At 41.7% G+C, this 19445-nt stretch overlaps 1 protein-coding gene across 3 annotated transcripts; it reads right to left on the bottom strand.

Annotated features, from left to right (window-relative positions):
• Positions 1–6160: 6160 nt before the first annotated feature.
• On the bottom strand, positions 6161–14655 carry LOC112264388 (SWI/SNF-related matrix-associated actin-dependent regulator of chromatin subfamily E member 1-like). 3 transcript variants are annotated; one of them, XM_024440966.2, is made up of 11 exons: positions 14482–14655; positions 13367–13420; positions 12974–13026; positions 12344–12448; positions 11378–11458; positions 10913–11044; positions 10537–10708; positions 8902–9074; positions 8578–8679; positions 7676–7913; positions 6161–7451 (listed from the first exon to the last, which is right to left on the bottom strand). In XM_024440966.2, the coding sequence occupies exons 2-11, from the start codon at positions 13371–13373 to the stop codon at positions 7228–7230; spliced, it is 1287 nt and encodes a 428-aa protein (XP_024296734.1). In that variant the 5' UTR covers positions 13374–13420; positions 14482–14655; the 3' UTR covers positions 6161–7227. The 3 variants fall into 3 exon arrangements, with proteins under 3 accessions (XP_024296734.1, XP_024296743.1, XP_024296752.1); XM_024440975.2 differs by lacking the exon at positions 14482–14655 and adding an exon at positions 14169–14273; XM_024440984.2 differs by lacking the exon at positions 14482–14655 and adding an exon at positions 14163–14270.
• Between the last annotated feature and the right edge of the window lie 4790 nt (positions 14656–19445).

The following is a 19445-nucleotide window of genomic DNA, read 5'->3' as shown; positions in this document are numbered from 1 at the left end:
TGATTTACTACCTATTGAACATTCGTGTTGAACTGTTGCATACAGCTATTGCACGCTATGAGAGGAAATTATTGTTCATGTTGTTCAGCACAGACACTCAGACACAAAGATCTCAGTGACCACAGTGGTTGAGGGAAAATGTATTGCCTGTTCTATTTTCAACACACAGTCACTAGAAAGATAACACCATTACGCTTGTGCTGTTGAGGCTTATTTTTGTAGTCCACAGTGAAGAATGGGCTACATCGGTTCATTGAGAATACAGTATATAGGTCCTAAATCGGTATAGACTTGGTTTCTCATCTCGCCATTACAACCCCATTGCTAAACAATAGGCTTAGATGTTGATGAAATTGGTCATGCCATCTCCGACTGAGTTTACAGCTGATGTTGGATTAAAAGCCATTAGACATTGATTTTAATTGTATTTTTAAAAACTTTTGTCTACTATTTTCTATTGTCTGCAGCTTATCCCCACAACTGCCTGTACTTTCAGGTGGAGCAGGGATGAAGGTAAAGAAAAGCTCAGTGTCTGGGTCAAACAGGGCATACTGCTTATCATTACAATACATGTACTGTATGTACTCTTAGAAAAAGGGTTCCAAAAGGGTTATTCGACTGTCCCCATAGGAGAACCCCTTTTGGTTCCAGGTAGAACCCTTTTTGGCTCCAGGTAGAACTATTTTGGGTTCCGTTTAGAACCCTCTGAGACCAAAGGGGTTCAACCTGGAACCAAAAAGGGTTACTCAAAGGGTTCTCATATGGGAACAAACGAAGAACCCTTTTAGGTTCACCTTTTTTTTCTAAGAGTGTACTAATATGTTGGATGAAAAAGGCTGTATTACAAAGTCTGTATTAAAATGAAATCTTTAGCATAGCAAATAACCCACTTTGAGTTACATTTAGCTAGAATAAAAGTATAAATATAACTAAAAAACAAATACTGCACAAGTAAGTAACAAACAAGAGCGATGCTCATTCTGTAAACCTCATGCATTGAAGAGACTATTTTTAAGTGTCTTATACCAATTCTGGGTGTTTGCCAAACCAACAGCTACAAAACAGGCCTCCCAGAGCAAATGGCTGATATGTACTTCTAAGGTGAGATAGACTCATTTCAGTCAATGCTTCATGCGTGTCTGATCCAAAATAATATAGATATTCTAATGTTTCTTCATGTCCCCTTTGACAACTTCGACAAATAAGTGCTTTACACAAAAGTTTCAGTAATTTCTCCAAATGTCCCTTTCACCAATACTCATACAGTATACGTTTGTCATTGTGTTTACCACCACAACACTTTTGTTTAGGCAGTGGTGGCAGTTCCACTGCTGTCTTAGTTTATCTTGGTCAGTAAAGGGCACGTTCAGTCTTATTCTCCCCTACTTTCCATCAACTCTGCACAAGCTGCACACCTGTCTGCCTGTGCGGTTGCGGCTTTGAGTTTTCAAGGCGCTCAGGAAAAGAACCCAGCAAAAAAACACTAACCACAATTCTGTGCAACAGGTGACTGCTGCAGAGGGACGACTGCATCTCTGCACCTAAGGTAAAGCTGTGACAAATCTCATCACTATTGCAAAAGGCTGATCATAGAAATATAATTATTATAACGGACAATTATGAGCTGCAACAATTTGACTGGAACACTCATGGGTAAACTCAATAGGTCACCGGCCCACCCATCATGGATGTTGATTTGAATGAGAATGTCTTTTCTACTAATTAAAATGATATGGGGCTGCTGGTATGGTTCCTACACATGGTGTCTAGCTGCAAAAGTGACAGACGTTTTTTTTTAAAGTGTGCTAGCAGGAAGACGACTGTAGCTGTACCTTTATCAGTTTATATTCTACCGGTCTCTCTTATCTGTTTATCTTCTACCTGTCTCTTTTGCTCACATCAGGTCAATACAATATAAATACTGTTGGTTAAAATGTTAACTACAAATGATAACACTACTAAGACAGCTGGAAAGAGTGGTGCAATATTGAAAACAGGAAACCCACTTCCTTGTACCTTGCAGATCAGAGGACACAGACCAGTGGACCACATCTTTAACAAATAGTATCAAATCTGTGATCAGTATTGGGTGCCGTAGATTGTGTATGATAAGCTGTTGGATAACACAGTGCCACCGACTCGGCCCGCTACCAAGGACTGTGGGTTCTCTTCCGTGGCCGACGTAAGTAAGACATTTAAGCGTGTTAACCCTTGTAAGACTGCCGACCTAGACGGCATCCCTAGCCGAGTCCTCAGAGCATTTGTAGACCAGCTGGCTGGAGTATTTACGGACATATTCAATCTCTCCCTATTCCAGTCTACATGTCCACATGCTTTAAGATGTCCACCATTGTTCCTGTACCCAAGAAAGCAAAGGTAACTGAACTAAATGACTATTGCCCTGTAGCACTCACTTCTGTCATCATTAAGTGTATTGAGAGACCAGTCAAGGATCATTTCACCTCTACCTTGCCTGACACCCTAGACCCACTTCAATTTTCTTACCGCCCCAATAGATCCAGAGAAAATGCAATTGCCATCAAACTGCACACTGCCCTATCCCATCTGGACAAGAGGAATACCTATGTACCCTCCAAGCTCATCATTAAGCTTGAGGCCTTGGGTCTGAACCCCGCCCTGTGCAACTGGGTCCTGGACTTCCTGACAGGCCGCTCCCAGGTGGTGAAGGAAAAAACACCTCCACATTGCTGATACTCAACACTGGGGCCCCACAAGGATGCCTGCTCAGCCCCCTCCTGTACACCCTGTTCACCCATGACTTCATGGCCATGCACACCTCCAACTCAATCATCAAGTTTCTTGTTTACCCCCTTTTTCTCCCCAATTTCGTGGTATCCAATTGGTAGTTACAGTCTTGTCTCATCGCTGCAACTTCCATACAGACTCGGGAGTGGGGAGGGTCAAGAGCCGTACATCCTCCGAAACGCAACCCAACCGCACTGCTTTTTGACACAATGCCCACTTAACCTGGAAGCCAGCCACACCAATGTGTTGGAGGAAACACCATACACCTGGTGACTATGTCAAAATGCACTGCACCCTGCCCGCCACAGGAGTCACTAGTGCACGATGGGACAAGGACATCCCTGCCAGCCAAACCCTCCCCTAACGACGCTGGGCCAATTGTGCGACGCCCCATGGGTCTCCTGGTCGCGGCCGGCTGCAACAGAGCCTGGACTCGAACCCAGAATCTCTAGTGACACAGATTGTAGCTGTACCTTTATCAGTTTATATTCTACCGGTCTCTCTGTTTATCTTTTACCTGCCTTAGACCACTGCGCCACTCAGGAGGCCACAATCATCACGTTTGCAGATGACACAACAGTGGTAGACCTAATTATCAACAATGACAACACAGCCTATAGGGAGGAGGTCAGGGCCCTGGGAATGTGGTGCCAGCAAAATAACCTCTCAACCAACGTCAACAAAACAAAGGAGCTGATTGTGGTCTTCAGGAAACAGCAGAGGGAGCACCCCCCTATCCACATCGACAGGACCGCAGTGGAGGAGGTGGATAGCTTTAAATTCCTCTGCGTACACATCACTGACAAACTGAAATGGTCCACCCACACACACAGTGTGGTGAAGAAGGCGCAACAGCACCTCTTCAACCTCAGGTTGAGAAGGCTGAAGAAACAGGAGGCTGAAGAAATTTGGCTTGGCACCTAAAACCCTCACAAACTTTTAAAGATGCACAATTGAGAACATCCTGTTGGGCTGTATCACCGCCGGGTACGGCAACTGCACAGCCCACAACCGCAGGGCTCTCCAGAGGGTGGTGCAGTCTGCCCAAAGCATCAACGGGGGAAAACTACCTGCCCTCCAGGACACCTACAGCACCCAATGTCACAGGAAGGCCAAAAAAAATCATCAAGGACAACAACCACCCGAGCCACTGCCTGTTCACCCCGCTATCATCCAGAAGGTGAGGTCAGTACAGGTGAATCAACGCTGGGACCGAGAGACTGACAAACAACTTCCTTCAGACGGTTAAATACTGTTAAATAGGCGTCACTAGCACATTAGAGGCTGCTGCCCTATATACATAGACATTGAATCACTGGCCACTTTAATAATGTAACACTTGTCACTTTAATAATGTTTACATATTTTGCATTACTCATCTCATATGTACAGTTGAAGTCGGAAGTTTACATACACTTAGGTTGGAGTCATTAAAACTCGTTTTTCAACCACTCCACAAATTTCTTGTTAACAAACTATAGTTTTGGCAAGTCGGTTAGGACATCTACATTGTGCATGACACAAATAATTTTTCCAACAATTCTTTACAGACAGATTATTTCACTTATAATTCACTGTATCACAATTCCAGTGGGTCAGAAGTTTACATACACTAAGTTGACTGCGCCTTTAAACAGCTTGGAAAATTCCAGAAAAGGATGTTATGGTTTTAGAAGCTTCTGATAGGCTAATTGATATAATTTGAGTCAATTGGAGGTGTTCCTGTGGATGTATTTCAAGGCCTACCTTCAAACTCAGTGCCTCTTTGCTTGACATCATGGGAAAATCAAAAGAAATCAGCCAAGACCTCAGAAAAAAAATCTGCTTCATCCTTGGGAGCAATTTCCATACGCCTGAAAGTACCATATTCATCTATTACAAACAATAGTACGCAAGTATAAACACCATGGGACCACGCAGCCGTTATACCGCTCAGGAAGGAGACGCGTTCTGTCTCCTAGAGATGAATGTACTTTGGTGCGAAAAGCACAAATCAATCCCAGAACAACACAAGGACCTTGTGAAGATGCTGGAGGAAATAGGTACAAAAGTATCTATATCCACAGTAAAAACGAGTCCTATATCAACATATCCTGAAAGGTCGCTCAACAAGGAAGACGTCACTGCTCCAAAACCGCCATAAAAAAGCCAGACTATGGTTTGCAACTAAACATGGGGACAAAGATAGTACTTTTTGGAGAAATGTCCTCTGGTCTGATGAAACAAAAATATAACTGTTTGGCCATAATGACCATTGTTATGTTTGGTGGAAAAAGGGGGAGGCTTGCAAGCCGAAGAACACCATCCCAAACGTGAAGTACAGGGGGTGGCAGCATCATGTTGTGGGGGTGCTTTGCTGCAGGAGGGACTGGTGCACTTCACAAAATAGACAGCATCATGAAGGAGGAAAATTATGTGGATATATTGAAGCAACATCTCAAGACATCAGTCAGGAAGTTAAAACTTGGTCGCAGATGGGTCTTCCAGATGGACAATGACCCCAAGCATGCTTCCAAAGTTGTGGCAAAATGGCTTAAGGACAACAAAGTTAAGGTATTGGAGTGGCCATCACAACGACCTGACCTCAATCCCATAGAAACATTTGTGGGCAGAACTGAAAAAGCGTGTGCGAGCAAGGAGGCCTACAAACCTGACTCAGTTACACCACCAGCTCTGTCAGGGGGAATGGGCCAAAATTCACCCAACTTATTGTGGGAAGCTTGTGGAAGGCGACCCAAAACGTTTGACCCAAGCTAAACAATTTAAAGGCAATGCTACCAAATACTAATTGAGTGTATGACCCACTGGGAATGTGATGAAAGAAATAAAGGCTGAAATAAATAATTATATCTACTATTATTCTGACATTTTACATCCTTAAAATAAAGTGGTGATCCTAATTGACCTAAGACAGGGAATTTTTAGTACGATTAAATGTCAGTAATTGTGAAAAACTGAGTTTAAATGTACTTGGCTAATGTGTCTGTAAACTTCCGACTTCCAACTGTATATACTGTACTCTATCGTATTCTACTGTATTGTAGTCTATGCCGCTCTGACATTGTTCGTCCAAATATTTATATATTCTTAATTCCATCCCTTTAGATTTGTGTGTATTGTTGTGAAATGACTAGATCTTACCATTAGATATTACTGCACTGTTGGAGCTATAAACACAAGCATTTCACTACACCCGCAATAACATCTGCTAAACACGTGTATGTGACAAATACGTTTGATTTGATTTTAATTCCAACATAGAATTATCCTCTGTCACCTCAGCCTGAGTGTGGGAATAATTGTTAATATGAACAAACACGCCACCTTAAATGATTACCATTCTATACACAATGCGTGAGACATTGAAAAAAAACCTATCATCAACAACTCCATGTCAGGGTAGAAAAGTTTATTGGTATAAATATGTCAAACAAAATCGATTTTTAAGACAGTATGTTGATGACTCACTCTGCTCTTCAAGTTGCTTTAGGATGAGATGGAAAACCACTCACGTTCACGCAAACCTTGCAACACTGCTTATTACATTGCATATTAACATTTCAGAGTTTGTTCTGGGTTGAACATTGTACTACTGGTCATAATAACATAACACTGAAAGGTTGTTCTAAGCATACCGCTTTTGATTTGATTGAGAGCTAGCAGACTTTGGAACACTGACTGGTAAAACTGTACAGAATGGATGAACTCGTGGCATTACAACAGGTTGGTGGACGGATGGACTGGGCCCAGGACTCACAATACACAAGAATAATAATAAATAATGAAAACAACTACTTATTTCTATTAACTCCTGAGACAATACTGTCACTTAATACTGATACTTAGAGTAAACATTAAAGAATATTGGGCAGAGGAGTCGCCCCACTCCCTCCGCTACTAAAGCAAACTCTCCCATTAGAGGAGTTGCGACACCATGCAAAAATAACATTGAAAGCAACATTACACTCCAAAGAACAAGTAATTAAACATTGAACAACTCATTTTTTGTGACAGTTTTTACAACCAGCCTCAATTGGTAAGATCTGGTGTCTGCCAGATACAGTACCATAGAATAAGACAGGAGATATGTTTTGATATAGTGACAGGTGATGGATGGTTGCTTTCGACTGGCACTGCGGTCTGTGATGGAATTACGGTGAATTCACGTGGGCTTTATTGTGACTCAATTTAGACGTCATTCACTTTAGTTGGGATAATTGCTTTGCTTTGAGGACTTGAAGCGCTTTGCAAATTGACAGCAGGTCTATTTTGACCCTGCCAACAGAGCTCTGAAGATTCAACCAATTGCATAAAACTTCCTAGCAGAAATAAAAACCCATCTAAACACAGCTTTTGTTCACATAGATACTAATGTGCAATGTGTTTATCATCAGAGTGTGACTGTAGAGATGGAGTGATGCATCATGGACATTTCTCGGCCCAAGGTCATAGGTCGAAACCTCAGTGGGCGGTAGGGCGTGCCCTGCTTGGCCCCTCTGAGGCTGCTGGCTCGCTAGGCGGGGCGTCCTCCGTCACGGCAGAGGTGGTTTCCGACCCTGTGTTACTGTCACTGGTGCCCTCCTCCATCACCCCTTCTGGAACACTCTCCTTGTCCTCTGACGGCGCCCCCTCCTCAACCTCACTGGCAGGACGAGCCGTCGACTCCTCTGAGGCCTTTGACTTCTCTGTAACCAAGAAAGCAGGAAATATTAGGAGACAGCAAACACGTTTGGAGCAATGTAGTTTAAAATGTGAAATTAACATTGTAAAATGCGCTCAGCAGACAATCTTCCAAAATAAGCATCTACCCGAAGAGAGAATACCTAACTCAGGGGACCTGACCAGAACCTGACCAGAACCATACATTAAAAGACCATACGGTTTAGTGATTAATACTGTTGGGCCTCACCACCAGTATCCATGGGGCTGGGTTCAGTCTCTTCTCTCTCCTTGTTGCTGCTGTCACTGAAAGACTCCTGCTGGCTCTTGCTGCCGTTTGACGGGCCAACTGGTTTCTCCTCCTCCAGGCAAGAGGACGTGGACGCCTCCTTCTCCCGCTCCGACATACGCCTGCGGGATGCATCCTCTGCCGCAGCGACCTCTGCAGATATCTTCTCCATGTCTACCTCCACTTTCATACAACACAGCTGGGCACAGAGTGGCAATATGTTGAGTCTCCCCACCGGGGGATTCATTCTGGGGATTAATGCTCTTAATCTCACAATCAATCTCACACCTGTGCAACTGTGATTAGTAACATGGACTGTGATTAGTGAGTACACCGTGATTAATGTTGCCACCTTGATCAGATTTGGCACAGTTCCTATTTCCTCTACAATGATACTACATTGCAAGGCAATTAACCCACTGTTCCCTGGGCGCCATGGATGTCGATGAAGGCAGCCCTCCACACCTCTCTAATTCAGAGGGGTTGGGTTAAATGCGGAAGTCACATTTCAGTTGAACGCATTCAGTTGTACAACTTACTAAATATTCCCCTTTCAATCATTTTATTTAATTGAATTGCCCATTGTGAAGCATAGAGGAAGTAGATGGACTCTAAGTAAATGGCGCCACCTGGGGTATGGACTACACAGTGCATTCACTATCCAGTGCAGTATCTGGATTCAGAACTGCAACGAGTCAGTCTACAAATTCTAAGTGATGACGCCGCATGTTAGCCAGGACACATGGATAAAGTTAGCAGCTGCGGATCTCTACAATGCAGAACTGGTCTGAGGTCAACACTGTACTATTTACTATGTGCAACACAATGGATTGCGTACAAGTTCCTGGATGATGATTCCATACCCTTTTCAGCTCGCTGGTGAAAGACTCTGTGGCATCGATGAATTTCCTTTTCTTGTCCTGGTGGCGGTCTTCAATCTGAAGTAGCTCCGCCTCCAGCTTCCTCTGTGGACCAGACACACAGAGAGAGACCTGCCAATTTACTGGACTGATTACCTGTTTTGAATGATTCCTCAATTATCAAATAAGAAGAAAGGATTTGAAATCCAGGTTACCATGACAATAACACCATGACTGGGAACATCCAACTTAATAGTGCTAAGTAGAGTAACATCTGTATTTCTGTAGGAAGACTGACTGAAGACTGACAGACCCAGCGTAGCGTACCTGGTGCACCATAAGAGACTGGACCTGCCGTTTTAAGACCTGCATGCGGGCGGTAGTGACGACGGAGCGCACGTCGGGGACCACGCTCTCGCTCAGGATCTCGCTGATCAGGCGGTGGTTGCGCTGGAAACGGGCGGCAGCCGAGTGCTTCATGGAGAATCCATCGTCGTAATCTGGGAAGGGGAATGGGAAAAGGCATGTGGCGGGTGCTATGTGTCTATCAGAGCTCAATGAACACAACTGTCAATGGGGAAAGAGCGGAGAGATCCCACCCAATAAGTATAGATGTGGTCGGCCTCAGGAAAGAAATCTGATCTGCATATCTTAATCGGACATAGCTTAACATTGACATACCTACGTTTGGTTAAATCATTTATAGCAGTAGGAAATGTCTGCATATTTGGCTGTTTGCATGTTTGTTGTATGAATATACTTGAATATACACATTTGCAAAGGAGGTTTGAACATTGTTGTGGTGAATGGTATTGATATTCATGTGTGGGTGGGTAGAGAGTTAAAGATACATCTTTCTCTCGAACTCTGAAAAACCTTCCTCATTTACTCCATAAACGTCTTAGTGGTTTTTATTGGCGCTCGTGCTCTTATTATTTCCCAGAAAAAGTAGAGGATATTGCGAAAACTAAGGGAACATCCAAGCTCTAAGTGCAGGACACTTTTCTTTTAAATCCAGAGTCAAATGAAGCTGTCCTCTATAACACTAACATCAAAGTAAGTCATAAATGTAGGAGAAGAAATTGTCTCTTTTAATAAGGTCAACTTCTTATTGAACACATGGAGAATTCATTCATTCCACGTTGGGCCAAAAGTCATTCAACTGACAAACAAAATCCCAAACTGCAGTGAGTAAATAAATAAAGTGATTTATTGTAGTAGTCAAACACCTCTTTCATTTGAAGTCTGTGAAGGATGCTACCCTTTGAAAATCGCAGTGGGGGTAAGATGGTGCATTTGATTGTCTGTGCATTTGGGAGCAAGAAATACAATTTTGGCTTCATAATAACATCGTACATTTTATGGTGGAGAAAGACGTCATTCGAAAAATGATCATCTTCATCCAACGCCCTGTTCCATCGGTTGATCCTCACTTATGATTTTTTTTTTTTGTGCTTTTTCTCCAACGGAACAATTTGTTCAGACTCTCCCCATTCTCTGCATCTATGAAGCAACTGATGTGGCAAATCTATGTACAGCTTGTTGAGAAATGAATCCATAGGGATACTAACTATCACATTTTTATATCTTGGGTGTTTCCAATTACCACAAGATTTTTTATGCATTTTCTGTATACCATTATCCAGCTCGATACGAGACAAGCATCATTTCCTATAGGGTGTAATTCAGAAGTCCAGTTTTGATGTTTCTATGTGATGTGCATTGCCTTGCTTCTTACTGGAACTCAGTGAAGCCATTGATCTCAAATACAGGGCCCAGACTTATACTACAGAACTGAAATGGAGTGTGGCCTATAAGGTGAAGTAGCAAGTGTGACAAACACGAAGAGGTAGTGTAGGGATAGAAATTGACACCAAGGTGATGTCACATGTTGCTGAACCATGGTGTGGGAACCAGAGTGTGACTGACATGGTAATACTAGTAGTGCTGAGAGCGTCTTACCATCTGGGTCATCTGCTGGCTGGATACTCATGTACGGTTCACCCTTGTCGAGACGAGACTGGCGCTGTCGGCTTTCCTCCTCCAGAGCGGCTTCGGCGCGGCTCTTAGCGTTGACGTAAGCCAGGTAGGCTGGAGAGTTGTGGTAGGCCTTCATGCTCTCATTGTACTCAATCTGTAGAGGAGAGACAAAGATGTGACATGTGCCCCTTCAATGCAAAACAAACTATTCAACATTGAAGAAAAGTTACTCAGTATTTATTTTTTTACAAAGGAAGGAATGATGACTGGAGGGACCCTTCTTACAACTGCTGGAGACACTTGTTACTGGTCACCCGTAACAACCCCGTAAATAAACACCCCGGTAAAACAAACCAACCTTCTCTGCTTCGTAATCATTCAAGTAATCCTGTTTCTCCTCATCAGTGAGGTCCCTCCACATGCCACCGATTATCTTCCCAATTTCCCATAGCTTCAGATCAGGATTGGAGGCTTTTACTTGATCCCAAACCTGGTGATGAGAACCGGACAGGGGCTCATTATCTCTAAGCAGATAGGTCATAAACCTATGGAGGCCGTGTTTAAACTCCATCTCCAGGGAGATATCCCATAGTCTGTCTGTAGTGCTCTTAATGGCTAGGCTGCTGTATGTCTAGTTTCACAGTTCACACCTACCTCCATGGACAGGCAGATGATGTGCAGTGTACATTAAGAGTGCTCGTCCCTAACCCTGGCTAAAGTGTTGCGTGTTGTAAGGGTATAGGACAGTATTTTAATATGTCTTGCAATGGTGTGCACGATGGAGCAGTTTGGGTTTAGGTAATGTTACGTGGAGAGAACTTACCTTGCGACTATATCGCATGTATGGCATCAACGGCTTGTCTGGTGGCTTGGGTGGCTTTGGAATGTTTATTCCTGAAGAATTCTGGGAAATAAAAAGGCACTTATTAGATTCAAAGTCAAAGTTAGGACACCAACAGGTGCTAAAAATGTCTAGTCATACAATTTGACACTATGCAAAGTCTCGACTGAGAACCACCCTGCAGGAAAATATGCATCCGCATAGTTAATCATCCAACCTTCAACAAAGTATATGTAAAAATCAAACTACAACACCCTCAGTCCAACCTTCATTTAATTAAAGCCTGTTTGAGCCCAGCCAGTGCACAGAAGTCACACGGAGACTATGATTGAGTAACACTGATTGAAGAAAATACAAAATCTCCCTAAAGCTGAGATTTGCACACTGCGTGACATGATGCCATTATTAGAATCCGAGTGCCAACCACAGCTTACATGCAGCGACTGTATTATTCCCGTAGCAGCCCGAAACCCATGCCAAGCATTGGGTCTATAATGCCATGGCAACACTGATGGCATGGGTTACTTAGCATGGCTGTCAGCAATGCAGACTTTGAAGGGCAGGATCGAGCAATTTTGAATACACACAGATGGACACTTGGCCAGTCTGCACTAGTATGATGAAGGCAGCAAGAGAAGCGTTGGGATGGCATACATCTCAGAAAGCCTTGCTAATGGAATGGGTTAGACGAATCATCGTGTCTGTCTGTTCAAGAATGTCTGCCCTTATAAGCCCTGGAAAAAGTACTATTTCTAAACAAAGCCAAAGAGCAAAGTTGTCAAGAGCTGTTATAGCTTATATCTGCATATACGTTATTACTGAGTTTCACTAAGCAAGCTAGATTAGGCTGTTTCAATCCAACTAGATGGTTATTTTAAATATTGATGTTAGTTTCCTTCTGTGTCTGGCGTTTTCATCCCGGTGTTTTCTCTACGTCGTTATTCCTACCGTTGCCCGACTGTTGTTGCTTGTTGTCCCTCCCAGCCTGTAGTTGTTGTAAGCCAGATGGCTGTAGGGGTTGTACCCCACAAACCCAGGGGTGTTGGGCAATTGCTGATGGAAACAAATGAGACGGAAACACAGATGAGAAATGACATAAAATAATGGGGTAAAGCATGACAAAATCAATGAAAAAACTGGCGAAAACATGAATGTTGAAAAGCTGTAACAAAAATCTACTGAAAAAGACTTGCACTCATGCTAAACCAACAAGAAGGATAATGGATAATCAAGACAGCAATGTTATCTATACATTAGTGTTGTTTGTAAGGAAAATAATGTGTAGTCTACAGTATGTTGTATATGGTACCTCACATCTTAGGGAGTGGAGCTTATTATCTGAGACTGCAAAGCTTATTGCATTGACTAATTCTACTGCGGTAACAGGGACTATCTGCAGGGTATACCGTATTAATTGGCCAAATGGATTCCACTTTTAAAAACAAGTTAGCCCCCAAAAATGTGTGCCTCTCAAAATGGACAGTAGCAAGTTAACATTGAAAGATAATAGATGGCATGAATGTTATTACTGGACATCCCTTTCCAAAAGGCTTCCCATGTGCCATCAGAAATACTTACTGTTGTAGGGGCTGGGGGAGGAGGAGGGGCATATGGCCTTTCTCTTTCTCTTTCTGTTTTGAAAGAAAAGGTCAGATGTTAAAATCAAGGCAAAAGGACCCTTTTACATCTCTCAATGTTGATTAAATCAATCCTTTCAAGGTAGATCTGAATTTTGTGATTTTTCTATTTCTCTCTCAGCAAATACATGACAGATAATTATTAACCTATCAATTATAATACAAGGAAATCATATATCCTACCAGAAACTAATATTTCATGCAGAAACTACATTTATTTTATTGTGATAACTTTTGTAGCCATAGTTGCCCAGCTTTGTCAGAGACCTAACAGAAGTACTCATATTTTCATTATCTGATGGCTAAACTTGTATAATTACAAACAATTTCTTACTTGACATCTTGGCAGAGAGGAAGAATTGTATCAGTTTATTCCAGTCATTTGGGTCTGTAAGAAACACATTATAATGGGGGAAAGCATTTAGGTGTTTCATTTAACTTCATCTGTTATTACAGTACTTCTACAATTGAATAGAAAATAAAGTTAATAGCTTGAGAGGGAGAACAAAAGAGATGTTGGTGCCAAAATGATGTCAGGCGATGTATGTGCAACATCACAACAGTGTCAGTGGACAGGCATGAACATGACAGAGGTTTGATGTGACTACTAGCAAGCTGTTCGCGTCCAAAAACATCGCTTACACTATTTGGAATGGCATTTGCTTATAATTGCACATACGCAAATAAATCAGATAAATGGAAATGCATTTGCAGAAAAATAAGGCGCTGTCATCTTGCGTAGTTGGCTGACACCCAGCTGTGCTAGCTAGCGAGGCTAGTAACGTTGAGCTAACTACTTCATTAGTAGTATGCAGCTACTAGCTATAGCTAGCCAGCTGGCTAACTTGGACCATCTGATCAATAGATGATGAGTATGTAAACGTAGACAACACAATCAGTTAGCTTGCTAACTTGTGGAGAAGGCGAATAATCTGCAGTTTAAATTATTTAACCATAGCTAAAAATACAGAATATTGTATTTGATACTCCGCATACGTTGTCAGGTAGCTCGCATTAGCTAGCCACTAAGCATTCAGATTAAAGCAATCTAACGTTAGCTATCTAGCTGTCACTGAAACAATTTGATTTTGATTTGAGGCGGTAAAACAGCAGATTAACAGTGACTATACCCGAACCGTTTTGGATGTGGATTTAGCAGTGGAAAACCTTGGATCAGAGAATTTAGCAAGCACCATGCTAGCTTGAGCCACTACCTCATACGCTATATATGAATAAGCGCTATTTTCTAGCTAGAGCTGTCACAATAGTCACATCATCACCTTGCATGAATCTGTAAATCTGTTATTCAAACAAAAGTGGCATTTTACATAAATTCTTGACATACAATTGAAAGACGATTCAACATAAATCAATTAATGAATATTATTGCTTTTCATATTTTGGTTTGTTCACATAGCAAGCAAGCAAAGTAATGGCCAGCAAACTCACCCCAAAATCCTTTGTCCCCCACCAGTGTGTGTGTGGCTAGAATCAGGTTTAGTTAGCTAGCTAGCAGAAACAGTTCTCAAAATGAAATAAATAAATGATATGGGGTTCACACAGATTTCAGTCGAATTTTCCAGAACTATTCCTTTCGCCTCTGTTAAGGGCATCATGTTTGCATTACACCCCAAGGCTAGCCTACTCTAAATTGAATCATCTAATTTAATTGCTAACATTTTTCAATCAATCTATTACTAAAATAATTGCTACGTAATGAATACACATTTGTGATGATTTTGCATTATAATACTGAATTTGAGACTATCAAATTCATAATTAACCAATTACTGATTTGGAATTAAATATTCTGAATATACACGGGTTCAACATAGTGAACTATGAATGAATCAGTGATGAACATGAACATACAATAAGGAGGACATTGCAAGAATTCATTGACAATTTATAATTTATACATAACCCATATAAACTGCACTAATTGAACTATGCTGCTGCAGTTACATGATGACAGGTCTTGTCATCGGTGCACTGATCCAAGGTTGAGCTGCTGCTGCTTATGGCAGAAGAATGCATCTTGCTAATTCATTCTGACCATACATTTTCATATTCCATTGCTTGCAAAGAGCTATTATCCTTAGCTTCAAATTCCATATGATAAAAATGCACCATTTTTTTTATTATCTCACCCAAGCATGACATTTAGCTGCATTCATTCTGCATCACTGACAAAAAAAGGGTTTTGAGAAAAGCCAAGGCTGGTCATTTGTATCTTCTATATTGTTAGCAGTGGTGACCTGTCATTCAGGGCAGGTGGGGCTTACCTTTTTTGCATGTTATTTTGGCATTAATACGTGTGACATATCAGTTTGCAGACAATGTAAGACATAAAAATAATTATTATTTAGTCAATAAAGTTGCATACAAACACAGTCCCTTTTTTGCTTTCTTGAGTAAGGCAGCTCCAAAATACAGGTGTTTCAGCCTAGCTAAATGCTTTCTGTGGTGGGAGTGCTAGCAGAAAATACAGAGCATAGGTGTTGGTAATGTTCTCTAGTTGCACCATGATTAGTTCAGTGTTCTGTCACTCGTGAGGACAGTACGTCACCACCAAGTCTAAGGGTTGACCTCTAAAATTCAAGATCCTTGGGTGCTGCCATAGAGTTACATTAGAAGTGTCGATCCAAGAAGGCTCAAGGTCATCGGCCATTGGACATAAACATTACACAAGTTGGAAATCGCAAATTCAACAATGAGTGGTTGGGAAGGAATCAGTGACAGTGGCTAACTGAAAGCATTGCAAAGCAATCCCTAGCTTGCTATTCAGCGAAGTGGCTGTGTGGTCCCAAATCTGGGATTAAGTGTCTCTTTTCCAAGTTTAAAATGGTAAACATTCAACATTGGCCATGCTGTCAATTAAGCATGATTGGTGCTGCGCTCAAAACAACTATTAACTCAGAACAGCGAAAACTCGACTTCAGTGAGTTCAAGACAACTGGGAATTCCGGAAAAAAACTAATGAGAAGTATGTTTTGAACGGTTATCCAACTCGGAATTGTAAGTCGGGAACTCTGGCATTTTTCTAGAGCTATGACCGGAGATCAATGATGTCATCATGATTCAACCTTGTTTGTTTTCCCAAGTTCCCAGTTGTCTTGAAAGCACCATAAATCCAAAGAATGCCAGACTTTGAAGACAACATTTTCCTATGAAGGACAGCCGTACTACCTTCCTGTTCAAGTGAGCACAGAGTCCAAAAATGTTTTGTATGCTGTTGCATAAATTATGTAATATGCCAGGGAGATACAGTTGAAGTCGGAAGTTTACCTACACTTATGTTGGAGTCATTAAAACTAATTTTTCAACCACTCCACAAATTTCATGGTAACAAACTATAGTTTTGGCAAGTCGGTTAGGACATCTACTTTGTGCATGACACAAGTAATTTTTCCAACAATTGTTTACCGACAGATTATTTCACGTATAATTCACTGTATCACAATTCCAGTGGGTCAGAAGTTTACATACACTAAGTTGACTGTGCCTTTAAACAGCTTGGAAAATTCCAGAAAATTATGTCATGGCTTTAGAAGCTTCTGATGGGCTAATTGACATAATTTGAGTCAATTGGAGGTGTCCCTGTGGATGTATTTCAAGGCCTACCTTCAAACTCAGTGCCTCTTTGCTTGACATCATGGGAAAATCAAAAGAAATCAGCCAAGATTGTAGACTTCCACAAGTCTGGTTCATCCTTGGGAGCAATTTACATACACCTGAAGGTACCACGTTCATCTGTACAAACAATAGTACGCAAGTATAAACACCATGGGACCACGCAGCCGTCACACTGAAGGAGAAGCGTTCTGTCTTCTAGAGATGAACGTACTTTGGTGCGAGAAGTGCAAATCAATCCCAGAACAACAGCAAAGCTTTGTGAAGATGCTGGAGGAAACAGGTACAAAAGTATCTATATCCACAGTAAAACGAGTCCTATAACGACATAATCTGAAAGGCCGCTCAGCAAGGAAGAAACCACTGCTCCAAAACCGCCATAAAAAAAGGCAGACTACAGTTTGCAACTGCACATAGGAACAAAGATCGTACGTTTTTGGAGAAATGTCCTCTGGTCTGATGAAACAAAAATAGAACTGTTTGGCCATAATGACCATCGTTATGTTTGGTGGATAAAGGGGGAGGCTTGTAAGCCGAAGAACACCATCCCAAATGTGAAGCACAGGGGGTGGCAGCATCATGTTGTGGGGGTGCTTTGCTGCAGGAGGGACTGGTGCACTTCACAAAATAGATGACATCACGAGGGAGGAAAATTATGTGGATAGATTGAAGCAACATCTCAAGACATCAGTCAGGAAGTTAAAGTTTGGTTGCAGATGGGTCTTTCAAATGGACAATGACCCCAAGCATACTTCCAAAGTTGTGGCAAAATGGCTTAAGGATAACAAAGTCAAGGTATTGGAGTGGCCATCACAAAGCCCTGACCTCAATCCTATAGAACATTTGTGGGCAGAACTGAAAAAGTGTGTGCGAGCAAGGAGGCCGACAAACCTGACTCAGTTACATCAGCTCTGTCAGGAGGAATGGGCCAAAATACACCCAAATTATTGAGGAAAGCTTGTGGGAGGCTACCCGAAATGTTTAACCCAAGCTAAACAATTTAAAGGCAATGCTACCAAATGCTAATTGAGTGTATGTAAACGTATGACCCACTGGGAATGTGATGAAAGAAATAAAAGCTGGAATAAATTATTCTCTCTACTATTATTCTGACATTTCACATTCTTAAAATAAAGTGGTGATCCTAACTGACCTAAGACAGGGAATTTTTAGTGGGATTAAATGTCAGGTATTGTGAAAAACTGAGTTTAAATGTATTTGGCTAAGGTGTATGAAAACTTCTGACTTTAACTGTATATATACTGTTGCTAAGAAAGTAATACTAAGTGTATGTTGTGTAGTAAGCTGTTAGTAGCCCATGTGCCTCAGCCTATAATTTTGTCTATTTACCCCTCTTCATTGTGCCTACTGTTCTGACTTGGTGGTGCACATGTAGTCCATAACCTGTTTTAGAGAAATGTAATCATCAAATTTTGTAAGAGCTTCCATTGTCTGCTTATATGCTCCCTTTATTTATCCTACGGTTCTGACTTGGTGTACAGGGAGAACACTGTAAGAACGGCCCATGTTCTGAATTTGGTCGCTGTACATTTCAAAAGTGCTAAAAAAATAGTTATATTGATTACGTCCATCCTAGCTTGCTCATTAATGTCATTATCGAAATTACAGATTGCCTCTTATCTGCTTGTCGTCACCTTATTCCATAGTTTGTACATCTCAATTGTCATTAGGAACCACATTTGTTTTTAGCAGGTCAGCCATATCAGTTATGTTTTTTTAAAAGGCAGTAAATGAGGCTGAATTAACTGTTTCTCTGCCAGCAAAGGCTCCGCTGACAGCCAGGTGTAGCAGTGGTAAAATGTTGGGACTGCTGTTGGGACAGCTTTATGGAGGCCTTAACAGTTTGTGGGCACCGTTTGTCACCGTTATAGTGCAATTCATGTATTGTTTACTGTTGTGTTGTGTAGCGGCTTTCATGGTATGCATCCAACTGTTTCATTTTGTTTTTTGCCCCACCAAGATTTACATGCTAAAATCGTCACTGATTGTTAGAACTCAAATACTTTGCATTCTTGCTCACATTCTTTGCAATCTGTACAATGTCAACAGTAATGCTTTATTTGCTTGTTGCCATCTTTATAATAACACAGTAAGCCTCTTCTGACCTGGATTGAAATTTGTCATTTTTTCTTTATGGCTCCGCCATAATCCACTTGTTGTTTGATTTGTCAGGCAATTGATCATGGTGTGACCCTCTATTTGTATTGTCTTCCAACACGACCTTGAATACAGTTCAAATACCTTGAATACAGAAAAAAACGTCATTTTCTCTGCGACAGTTATTTAGATAGTACTGTTCGATATCTATGGATAGGCCAGGTTGCGTACGTTGACCTCCATCACTGCATCACTTACTTGATGTGTGGCACCTGTTATGCAGTACTCCATTATATTTCGTAAGTATTTCATATAGCCTATTGTTCATGTACTGGGGAAATGTGTGCAAAGATGGATGACCCCTAGATTAAATGCCAGATGTAAGGGCTTAACTGACACACCCCCAGGCCTCCTTGGCCACAGTCCTAGGATTCTGGATGCCTGCAGGCTGGGAAAGTCCAATCCCATTTTAAATCAAGCAGAGGATTCCACGTAAATCCCTATTGACTTCCCATTTTTGGATTAGGCACATGATTTTTTTCTGAAAGTTCTGGGGTATTCTGATTCAGGCTCAGTTCTTCTTACGCCTGTAGGGCTCACCAATAGTCTCAGGCAGTGGAACTAAGCAGCCTTGAAAGTTGACTCTGGTGGTGGACCATGCA

The sequence above is a fragment of the Oncorhynchus tshawytscha genome, linkage group LG02 (genome assembly GCF_018296145.1).
Source record: "Oncorhynchus tshawytscha isolate Ot180627B linkage group LG02, Otsh_v2.0, whole genome shotgun sequence".
NCBI lineage: Eukaryota > Metazoa > Chordata > Actinopteri > Salmoniformes > Salmonidae > Oncorhynchus > Oncorhynchus tshawytscha.
The sequence above is the reverse complement of the archived record's forward strand: the minus strand, read 5'-3'. Positions and strand labels throughout refer to the sequence as shown.